The sequence below is a fragment of the Chrysochloris asiatica genome, unplaced genomic scaffold (assembly GCF_000296735.1).
Source record: "Chrysochloris asiatica unplaced genomic scaffold, ChrAsi1.0 scaffold00019, whole genome shotgun sequence".
NCBI classification, from domain to species: Eukaryota; Metazoa; Chordata; class Mammalia; order Afrosoricida; family Chrysochloridae; genus Chrysochloris; species Chrysochloris asiatica.
The window spans coordinates 27,722,954-27,734,353 of record NW_006408537.1 but is presented as its reverse complement, the minus strand read 5'-3'; the positions used below and the strand labels follow the sequence as shown (position 1 = coordinate 27,734,353).

The following is an 11,400-nucleotide window of genomic DNA, read 5'->3' as shown; positions in this document are numbered from 1 at the left end:
GGAGGGGGGACCTGTAGATCCTGTCCATACAAACATTTCCCCAGGTCTCCACCACATGATATTACATATGTTTATGTACATATTGAACGGCGAATTCCTTGAAAGGCTCAACTTTCCTCTGTTTCCTCAGCACCAGAACTGGCCCTAGTACATAAATGTGTAATGGATACATGAAAACCCATTTCTTCAGATTTTTAAAGCTTTAAGTTTCAGGTTCCTTATAAAATAGAAACCCCTCCAGAAATTAATTTCTTAAGCCACTACTAACAAACATCTTAGCCGAAGCTACAGAACAATTCGCTGAAGTTAGAGTGGTAACAGGTGCCCACAGTTACCCTTCTGGCGCATTTCAACGTCATCTACACCCACCCCCACCACTACATGCCAAAGGCAAAACCTATTTTGAAATACGGTCTACATACAACACTACCTGAAAAGAAAAGAAAAAAATTATTTTAATAAAAGTATATTTCTAAAATGCTTACCTTGCCTCATAAATGAAAGTGCTTTTTCTCTCAAATTATCTGTCAGTTGTTTTTTCTTAGTCAAATAATCCAAAACGTATATATTTGGTGCAAAATTTATCATGTTCTGCTCCCCACAGCCATAAGGCATCCTGATCAGTGAATCTAAGCCATGGATAGATGGACCAAGAATATCTCCTGAAAGTATAAGACATTCAATTCATTCAGTAAACAATAGTTTCCTCCTGGTGGTAAAAAGAAATAACAATTTATCCCAAATGAACAGTACAGAAGCTTCATGCTGTTTAAGCAGTATTACAGGCAACCCCCTCTATGTGTGCACACACATATATATATGCACTTAAGTACGTACATGGGGGCATGTGTATTGCATCTAACCAGCATGTGTGCTGCCTTTCCCAGCATCTCAACATTGTGAAAAATGCTTTTTAAAAAAACAACACACACACACAATGACCTATTGCCATCAAGTTGAATCTGACTCACAGTGACCTTACAGGACTGACTAGAACTGCCTCATAGGGTTTCCATGGCTGTAATCTTTAGGGAAGCAGACTGTCACATCTTTCTCCCATGGAGAGGTTGGTAGAGTTTGGAACTACTTACTGTGTAGTTAGTACCCAAGCACTTAACCACTCTGCCATCAGGGCCCCTTGGAAAGTGCTTAGGCTGAATTCTTTTCCCTAAAGAGAGAACTAATTTTATTCTTTTAAAGAATTATATCTAAGGTTCTAAATAAAGTTTTCTATGTAGAATCTTGGGAGTATGTTGGCTCCATACCCGAAGCACAGGACTAAGAACCATAGTGTCCATGGTTCGAGCACACCAGGCACTCCATGGGATAAAGATGAGGCTTTCTATTTCCATGAATATTTAAAGCTTTGGGAACCCTAGACAAGGTTGCTGTGAGTTGGAACAACAACATATACATACATGTGTTGTTTGGGGTATAATAAAATTACACCTGCAGATGAAATTTAAATAACTTCACAAAAAATGCCTAGGTACTGAGGACCTAATAAGCTATTTAGATGTCATTAATCAAAACATTTCCTTCCATTATTTATGAAGCACACATATATAGACAAGCTGTGTGGAAGTTATGTTCACTAGCTGAAGTTGAGTCAATAGATCTTTTAGGTTACTGGAAGGTGACTAGGAAAGGGTGACTAAAGTCAGTGGATAGCTTTCTGCTGTAAAATCCACTTGTAAACTGCACAGAAGTACACGAGGTGGTTATCAGAATCACTCATGGACATTTTTCAAAATATACATGTCTAAGCATACCTTCTGCCCTGTCTGATCCCGTAAAGATTTACAGTCTCAGCAACCCTCTCTAAGGAGCATTATGAGTCAGAATCTACTTGATGAGTGTGGGTTTGTTTTTTTTGGTGGGTTAGTCATACCCCCAAGAGATTCTGATTTAGTGGGTTTAGGGTAGAGCCCAGATATGTGAGTTTCCATAAAACTCCAGAGAGTTGAGAACCACAGAAGTCAGCTCTGCTCTTAAAAATAACCCTCCCACCAGCCACAAATCAGGGCCTTGCTGCTTAAAGTGCAGTTCACAAATCAGAAGCATCAGCATCACCTGGGAGCTTGTTGTAACTGCAGAATCCCAGGCTCTCCCCTTGGGATCTGTTTTTAACAAGTTCCCCAAATGATTCACATGCACACTGAAGACTGAGTAAAGTAGTCTTTGATAGATATGTGTTTTCATAGCCTTTATATTACAGTCAATAGTACAAACTAAAAACTTTTTGCAAATTCTCCTCATTAGAACTAAGTAAGAAAATAATCTATAAATAGATATAAAATAGATATTGTCAGATGCAAATAAACTTGTAGATGGTGAGAGACTCTGTTCTTACCAACTGCAGTGATCTGAACTCTTTCACTACCATTTACTGTCTCAGGAGGAAATGAGAAACTCAAAGTTTCCAGAGTCTTTGGTAGCTTTGGGTCAGTCAAGTCTAGTAAGATGGATTGTGAGTATGATTTTTCAATCCCTTCAGCCTGTCAAAAACAAAGAACACAATTAACATGGTGTATATTTGGAGTCCTGGTGTGGTGCTGTGGGTCAATGCACTGGATTTGTCAGTTTGAACTGCAAGGTGGGCAGTTCCAGCTCACCAGCCGCTCTTTGGACACCCTACATAGGGTCGCTATGGGTCAGAGCAAATTGATGACACAACAATAACAAATATTAATCTATTTATAGATCTGAGATCTATATCATGACGAGCACAAGCATGTTGTGCCTACAGTTTGTGTAGAGGTAGATCAGTATCGACCATTTCTTGACTCTTAATACAAATTTTTAAATTTATAGTTAAATTAGATAAAACGTTTCATGGACTAGCAATAGAAATAATAAAGGAAGATGAAGAGTGATGAGAAAAACATTCTGAGGTAGTCCTCATTATTACTCAGAGGAACGAAATACCTTGCTCAAAGTCACACTTGACAGAGCTGGGATTCGAACCAAGAGCTGTTTCACTGCAGAACCCAAATGTTTACTCACCATGTTGAACTGCCTTTTTAAGCATAATGCCTTCTCTGGAAAACTGCAAAACATCTTCCACCTGCACTGAGAAGTTGCAAAATTCTAACTCTACGCATCAACTTAACCATGATTTAGTAGGACCTCAATTAACATTGTTTGCAGATATAACTGACTATAAAAGAGACGTGTTTTACAGTCACACTCCCTGGTTAAACTTAAAGGAGAGATTGCTAATTACTTCTAAAACATACCTGTGATATATTTCTACAGAGATGAAGAAAAATCATATGTTACCAGGAAGGTAGAGGAGAATACCTACAAGGTCTTGCCAAAAATTTAATCACTTTTTTTAATTAAGAAAACTACCTTTCATTTCCTTTTCAATTAACAGTTTCATTTATTTAAGATTTCAAATACTTACCTTTACTAAGATCTTCTGAGTAATAGCATCAGAAGTCGTGGGTGAAATAGCTGTGACTGTGATGGGAATTTCTCCTAGGTGTGTTGGCTTGACTGGGAAAATAACAGTTGCCCCATCCTCACTGGGAACCAGTATGGTCTGCTGGTATCCTGTGGCATTCATTTCATTTGAAGTCACTAGAATTTCAAATTTGTCACTTTCCTTAATGATTACCTTAACCTAGGAGAAAAATTAAAAACATAAATATATATACTTATCAAAAGTTCCTTAGAACAAATACTTACAGTAGAGTACTTAGAGCCTGTGTACTTAGATAATGAGAGAAAGATGAGATAAAGATCCAGTCAAGGAAAGAATGAAAGGGTACCAGGAAAAAATTTAACTTCTCTTATACACTCCCCTTTCAACTGTGACATTTTGGAGAAAGGGCACACTGCAACTCTGTTTCTAGTCTTCCCACTAATACTAAATTCTCTCATTATCCTAAGCCACTGGTGGTAAGGATGCATCTGAAGAAGTTATCTCATATATTGGTGTTGCCACTCAAGTCTGCATCATCCTGAGACACTGAGCCCATTAGAAAAATCTGAGACAAGCAAGATGAAATGTTACTATACTCATTGACAGTATCTGCTAAAATTATTTCTAGAAAAGTATGACTCAAACATTAGTCCTGAAGTGTATCTTGACTGAAGTTTTATAAATTATGACAAAGTTGCCAGTCTCAGAAATAGCATTTCTCCAGCCCTTAACATTCTGTGAATTGTTTTCCCACTTATTTTCTCACATGCGTCTCTAAATACTTTTTGGAGAGATAACAACTATGATTCCCATACCAAGATGAAGAAATTGCAATGAAATTATTTGCCTGTAAGTGACAAAGCTGAAAACTGATTTCTAGATCCTTCACTCTTTACACTCTACTATGTTGGTTTGATTTAAAAAGCAGAAATGTTAAAAACTAAAGACCAATTTACTTCATAGATACAGAACTTAAATAGATATTATAGTATATTCATGTGATAAAATTAATTACATATCCCTATTAAATCAATCATTTCATTAACATTAATATGGGCACAGATGCAATGTGCCTCTATAGGATGAGCATTGGACTGTTAACCACAAAGTCAGTGGTTTGAGATATACAAGACTTTGTGCTCCCAAAAAGATTTACAGCTTTGGCAATCCTAAGCAGGATCACTAGGAGTCAGAAGTGACTCGACAGCACTTATCAATAATATGGGTACAATACAAATAATGGGCAAATCCCTGACTTTCATGGAAAACAAAAGACATATGACTCAAACAACAAATTTTTGAAGATATGTCACACTGTACAAACATATGAGGAGTATAAAAAGAACAGATTGGCTGATGTTCCTCTGAAAAGGCATTTTTAAGCTACATCTTAAAGGGAATAAATTTTGCCAACTACACGGGGCATAGAAAAGCAGTGATCAGTGACAATGCATTCTAGATGTAGGGAAGAATAAGAGAAAATACAGGGAGGCAGGAAAGAGAAAAACATGCCTCAAAGATAATGAGGAAGCAACACGGCTAAAATAGAAACCCTTTGCTGGAAATTAAGCAGAAAATTAGCTTACACATGTTAATAATATTCTTATACATATACAGATGAAATTACTTACAAAGCAAGTCTATTTTCAGTCTGTCAGAAATGTGCAAAATGCTTTGATGCCAGATGCCCACCCAACCACTACACAACCTCGCCATGTTGTTTCCTTAAATGTCAATCATTAATAAAAGCATCAATGTATTACCTCAGTGGCATCTTTCAAATAATTGAATATGGTTACTTCCAAAGCAAATTCTTCACCTCTGATAACAGAGTAGGGAAGATTCAAAAAAATGAAAAATGGTTGAAAGGCCTGTAGCTGGAAAGAACACAATGAGTACATATTTTCATTCAGGTCATAATGCTTCACATTTTATGCAATTAAAAGCAATTCTTACAAAATTTGTGGCACCTATGGATTCCTGGCATGGCACTGCAGGATAATGCACTGAACTAAAAGATCAGTTTGAACCACAAGGTCGGCAGTTCAAACCCACCAATCACTCCTCAGAAACCCTATCAGGGTCACTATGGGTCAAAACCAACTTGATAGCATGTAACGACAACAGAACTTCATCCAGAAATGTTCACCTTCCTATAAACTGAAAGGAAATAACAATTTATCCTTAATGAATGATGGCAAATTGATCAATGGTAATCACATATTAATTGTGTGCCCGCTATGATCCAAGCACTTTGCAGAGTTTTCTGATTTAATTGTTTCAGCCCTATGAGATAGGTGTTATGCTCCTGTTTTAAAGAAAAGAAAACTGAAGCTCAGAGACCTCTGTAACAAGTGTAAGATCACACTGTTGGTAAGCAGAGGAGCCAGAACTGGATCCCAATGTGTTTAATGCCAAAGCAAATGCCCTTTCTACAATGCTACACTGATTCCACCATTCTGCTCTAAAAAAATACATTGGACAAATGTATTTGCATTGGCCCTTTTTAGAACCAGCTGAGGAGCATCTAATTATAGCAAGCCTGGTGGTGTTCCAATAACTACCTTCTACACATACATAGTCTGACTCTGTGGGTTAATGCGCTGGACTGCAAGGTCGTTAGAATGACAAGATCAGAAATTCAAGCTCACCAGCCACTCCTTGGAAACCCTATATACGGTCACTATGAGCCGGCAATGACACAACAGCACTTAACAATAACAACTAACACGTATGGAACCCTGGTGTGGTGCCGTCCATACTCACCAACCATGCTCAGAAATTCGATGCAGAGTCCCTATGAGTTGGAACCAACTTGATGGCACACAACAACAACATCAACATATACACACATATGTAGATACTTCTTCCTTGGTAACCAAAGTCCCATATTATTGGTCAGATCCTGAAGAGGAGGCTGATCCCTACCTCAACTCACTGCATACCATCTCCCCTCTCCCCTATCTCTGAGCAGCAGTAATTCCCTCTGGAGGTTGATTTGAACATTTGTGAAAATGTCTCAGATTGTCACAATGATTGGAGTGTGCTGTTAGCACTTGGAGTACTAGTGTGGCACTGTGGGTTAATGTGCTGGACTGCAAAGTCGGTTTGAACCACAAGGTCAGCAGTTCAAGCTCACTAGCTACTCCTTGGAAATCCTATACAGGTTCGCTATGGATCAGAACCAACTCGACAGCACTTAACAAGAACAACATTAGCACATCGTTTTAGTGAGCAGCTGTAGGATAAGCACCGCACTGCTTATCGTAACCTTGGCAGTTCAAATCCACCAATCACTCCTCAGAAACCCTCAACAGGGTTGCTAAGAGTCAGAACACCAACTTGACAGCACTTAATAACAACAACTTTAGCACTTGGTGATGAAGATCTACAGTGCTAAGGATACTTTCAACCAATGGTGACTAGTTCCATTTTCCATGTTTCTTGAATGTCGCTTCAGACAACCAAATAGATACAGCACTAATTTACAATTCTATGAGCCTAGAACCTAATTCCAATTTGTATATAACTAAAAGCATTTTTAAATACACACTGAATATCTTACAGTACAACTATTTTATAAATCAAGAGATGATTGCAGCTTGGTTTCAGAAATGTGTTCTGAATCTTCAGAACAATGCATGTACATTAAACTGCATGTGTAGCTGCTACATACAAGAAGATTGTGCTTGTGGGTAATCATCTAAGTATTTCACTATGCTTCCTAGTGTAAGCTGTGCCCAGTTATGTACATAGTAAAATACCTACTAATTTATTATATGACTTCCCTTTTATTTCTCCTTATTATTTACCAAGGGCATTACATCGATTTATATTGACTATGTATACAGTCAGGCCATATTACCTATGAATTTCACCTCAGGAGATAAAGGAGCAACACAAAAAATCTGTTATAAAAAGGGGGGTTCAGATCTGACAGAGCGCTGGTATAAGGGACTAATCTAAACCAGTGATCAGTGACTGATTTAGGAAGTAATATGTGATGCAAGTTGACTAAAGAAATATGAAGAAATTTCTGCTCAGGATAATCTAAAGAAGTTCTGTGCCTCTTTGAAAAATGAAAGGCTGAAGTATACTCTCTCTTCTGGATATTAGAGTGCTTAGGGAATAAACTTTTCTATTCAAATGTTAATATAAACATAATACATTCAGTAGTTTAATAGAGAAAAGTAAAATGACGGAATCTCAAACTGTGATCAACATTACAAATATCTTTTTTTTTTCCCATCCATCAAAGAGTTGACACTTTTTTGGCTTTATAGCACTCTAAGTTTATGAGCAGCCCTACCTCCACAGGAGCATCTGTCAATCCAAAACCCAGGTCCTCAGAGATCACGAAAGCTGTAGCCTCCCAAGAAGTGATAGTATCAGGTACAGTAACTTCAAATTGTTGGTAAACCCTGGAACTGAAGTTAAGAGAAACAAAAAAAATCATAAAAGCAAGAACCAGCTCCAATATGCTTCCAAATAAGTCAACATAAATTATTTTTTGAAGAATTTTAATTTTCTAAATCATTTACATTTCTAAATCTAAAACAATTAAAAATAAAGATGAACTAGTAGATTCCAAATTCTCAAGAACTAGGTCATAATACTATAGACTGATCCATATCCCACTAAAATCTTTCTATACTATATTTACATCTTCAGAATGAGCATCATTTTCATAAATATTGCATACACACCTATTTTCAAACTGAACTCTAACTTTTTTTCTCACTTGGAAGAAAATTTTTTGTCTCTGTATACCTGTCAAATGCTATTTGTTTGTTTTGTTTTTTGAGGCTTAACTTACGGTGTTTTTTTCAAGTTTCCCTAAATGGCTAACCGTAATATATAAGTCGTTCGTGTATTACAAATGAGTTCTGTTCCTAAATCTGTCTTTAAATTCAATTTGTACACAAATCAAAACAGTTAGGTATGGTTCATATTTAAAGCAGTTTGCCCTAGTAGATACTATATGGTGTATCTTTCTATGCGTAAAATCATGAAAGAAATACTTCCCTAGATAGGTACTTCCCACTTTTCTTAAGTTCACTTTATGTGTCTTTACTTGGTAACTGAAAGAAATTTGAAGAAGATTTTTGCTTCTACAAACCAAACAAACAAACAAAAAGGTGAAAAGAAAACTAGCACAGTTTGTTTTGCAGTGAGCTATTAAAGAGGCAGTGTGTACCAGGAGCAGCAAAAGTGGTGTCACCAAGCTCCTTCCCTAGGGACGACAGTCCACATCTCAGCATCAAGTTGTTATAGCTTTGAACTGTCTGTGAACATTATATGTTAATGTAACTTTAGGTTTTATGTGTTATTTGATATGATTCCGTAGGGTATTTTTTGGGTCTAGGAATGCTCAAAAAAAGAAATTAATGGCAATTTCTTATTCATTTTATGCCATTTGGACTTAAAAAAGGTTTCATAGGAACACTCTACGTTCAGACAGTGAAGGAAACATGTAGACTAAACCATTTTTAACATAATAATAGTCATTTTAATAATACTGTGTGTTGCAAAGTAGCACCCATTTATTATTTGAAATCATTTATATATGCCTTGAATTTTTAAGACACAGAGGCTAGTTCATAAACATGGGCTGGGTGTAAGTGAGATGTTCACACCCGAGGGACTGCCTATATTATATACATTTCATGATTTACAGGCTTAGTCACCAGGCAAAGTAGCACAGATGATGTCAGCTAAGCTAAATTCCTTCTACCATTCATCTCCCTTCTCCCTGTGGCTCAGGAAGACATTTTATGAGGAGTGGGATTTAGTTAGAGGTACTGCCACAAGGTAGCAGGAAGTAGTCACATGTACTTTCCAGCCCAAGTCACCAAATACATTCCCAGCTATTTTCTCCATCAGTGACCCCAAGACTACAATGAAAGTGAAAACCACCTTTAATCAGAAAACGATCAGTGCCTAAAATCAAGCATGCAACCAATATAATTTTGTTCCTTGATAATACTTCTACCACAACAATTTGCATGGGGCTTTATTAAATACTATGTTAAAATAAAATACAAAAAACATCATTGGAAAACAAAAACTTCTTGGTCTTAGTTCTTAATCACACTGTGTTTGTACTTAAAATACTCAAAAGAAAGCAAAATATATTTAAAGCATACACTAAACAAAAAACAGGTAAGTAAAGATTTTACCCCATGTCGGTGTCTAGCCAAATCCAAGTCTCTGGAAAATGCTTTCTGACCCGTGGATTACTAATCGAAGGAAGGTCATGAAAATCTACAGAATAACTGTCACTTTCCTCCATAAACCTCTCGGCAATCTCTTGATCGTCATCTGAAAATAAACATTGACAAATGCTAGTAAAAAAGTCACTGAAGAAAATGAATTACAGACTTAGTCCTTAGAATCATAGCACTCTGTGCTGCACAGGACTTTGGAGTTAGTCTCGTGCAGTGCTCTCATGAGATGAGAAACCAGAGATGTGGAGAAGTCCAGTGACCTACCCAAAGACACACAGCCAGTACAGCAGAGCCACGATTAGAAACAATGTTTCCAACTCCTACAGAGTCCTGGCATGGGGTATGCAATGGACTGCTAACTGCAAGGTTGCTGGCTCAAACCCATCAGTCGCTCCTCAGAAACCCTATACAGGGATTCTATGAGTCAGAACTGACTTACCAGCACTTAACAAGAAGAGCAACCCCTACAGACAATATCGGAAAAACTGCTTACAGTTTAGTGACTAAAAAAGAAAGTTTAAATTTTAAATCATGTTTTTAAAACAACCTACTTAAGCAGTTAACTGCTAACCGCAGTCAGCAGTTCAAACCAGTCGCTCCTCAGAAACCCTTTACAGGGTCACTATGGGTCAGAGCTAAATTGGTGGCACTTCTCAGCAACAACTACCTTTCTCTGTCTAGCTCCCTAGTGCTGATTACCATTGGCTGCGCCAGCTATGAGATGCCACAACCACCCAGTTTATTGGCTTTTTACTTGTAAAAATAAACTATGTTTCCCTAAAGACCTATGAGAATCTTTTCCTCAACTTTTCTGTTAGTCTAACTTTATTTCAAATTAAAATACAAAGAAAATTCACTGCAACAGAAACCAGTGATACAAAGATGAATACAATGAACTTACTGATAATACTATGAAGGAGGAGACAGATGCACAGAAAACTGGAACAAGCACAATACGGGTGAAAACAGACACACATAATGTAAAGAATGGCTGATTTTACACAGAATCAGAATGATGGCTAAGGGTCTGGCTAAGAAGAAAACAAGCAGAATGACTTTCCATTTTGCACCATCTCTTTAGTCCAGATAAAGGACATTCCATACAGGAAGAAAATAGTGAGCCAAGTACAAAGCCCTATCAAGAACATGACAATGGGCATTTTGTAAAAGCAGCATAAAATGACAAGACCAAGAATACGTGAGTCCAGATTTTAAAATGCCAAGTATCCCATGTTGAAGGAACTTATTACACTTTAAAGCAACAGTGAGCAAATGAAGGTTTTAAAATAAATTGGAAGATGATCTACCCCGTGTTTTGTAAATATAACTGTCATCAGTGTGAACAATGGTTGCCAATTGGAGAAACTGAAGTGAAGGAAAACAGTTAGGCAGTCAAGTCATGTACAGTACGGAGGTAAGAAAAGGGTAGTCTCAAGAGATGGCTTTGCTGTGCCTCCTAGCTGGATGCCTTCTATGTACAGGTATGACACTATATATTCCCCCATCACAGCCTTTACTCACTCTACTAACTGCATGGTGGTCTGCCCTACTAGACCAAACTGGTATCCCAATTACCTAGTATATATAGGCATGCAGTTAATATCACTATTAATTAAATAATGAAATAAACAAACTAGATCCAAGGGACAGGATAATAGATCATCGTAGGTTTACAAAGTGCCAAATATGTGCAAAAAATGTAGATATTTTTGCATTTAACCTCATAACAACCCTGTTGTTGTT

General features: G+C 37.2%; 1 protein-coding gene across 1 annotated transcript in view; it reads right to left on the bottom strand.

Moving 5' to 3' along the window:
- Window positions 1-11,400, bottom strand: part of CD109 (CD109 molecule) — a 148,985-nt gene that overhangs the window by 29,209 nt on the left and 108,376 nt on the right. The window contains exons 18-23 of the mRNA XM_006835791.1: window positions 9,610-9,751; window positions 7,740-7,857; window positions 5,194-5,307; window positions 3,410-3,628; window positions 2,354-2,498; window positions 486-662 (exon numbers count right to left, since the gene is read on the bottom strand). Of these exons, the coding sequence (XP_006835854.1) occupies window positions 486-662; window positions 2,354-2,498; window positions 3,410-3,628; window positions 5,194-5,307; window positions 7,740-7,857; window positions 9,610-9,751 (915 nt within the window). The remainder of the gene's footprint in view (window positions 1-485; window positions 663-2,353; window positions 2,499-3,409; window positions 3,629-5,193; window positions 5,308-7,739; window positions 7,858-9,609; window positions 9,752-11,400) is intronic.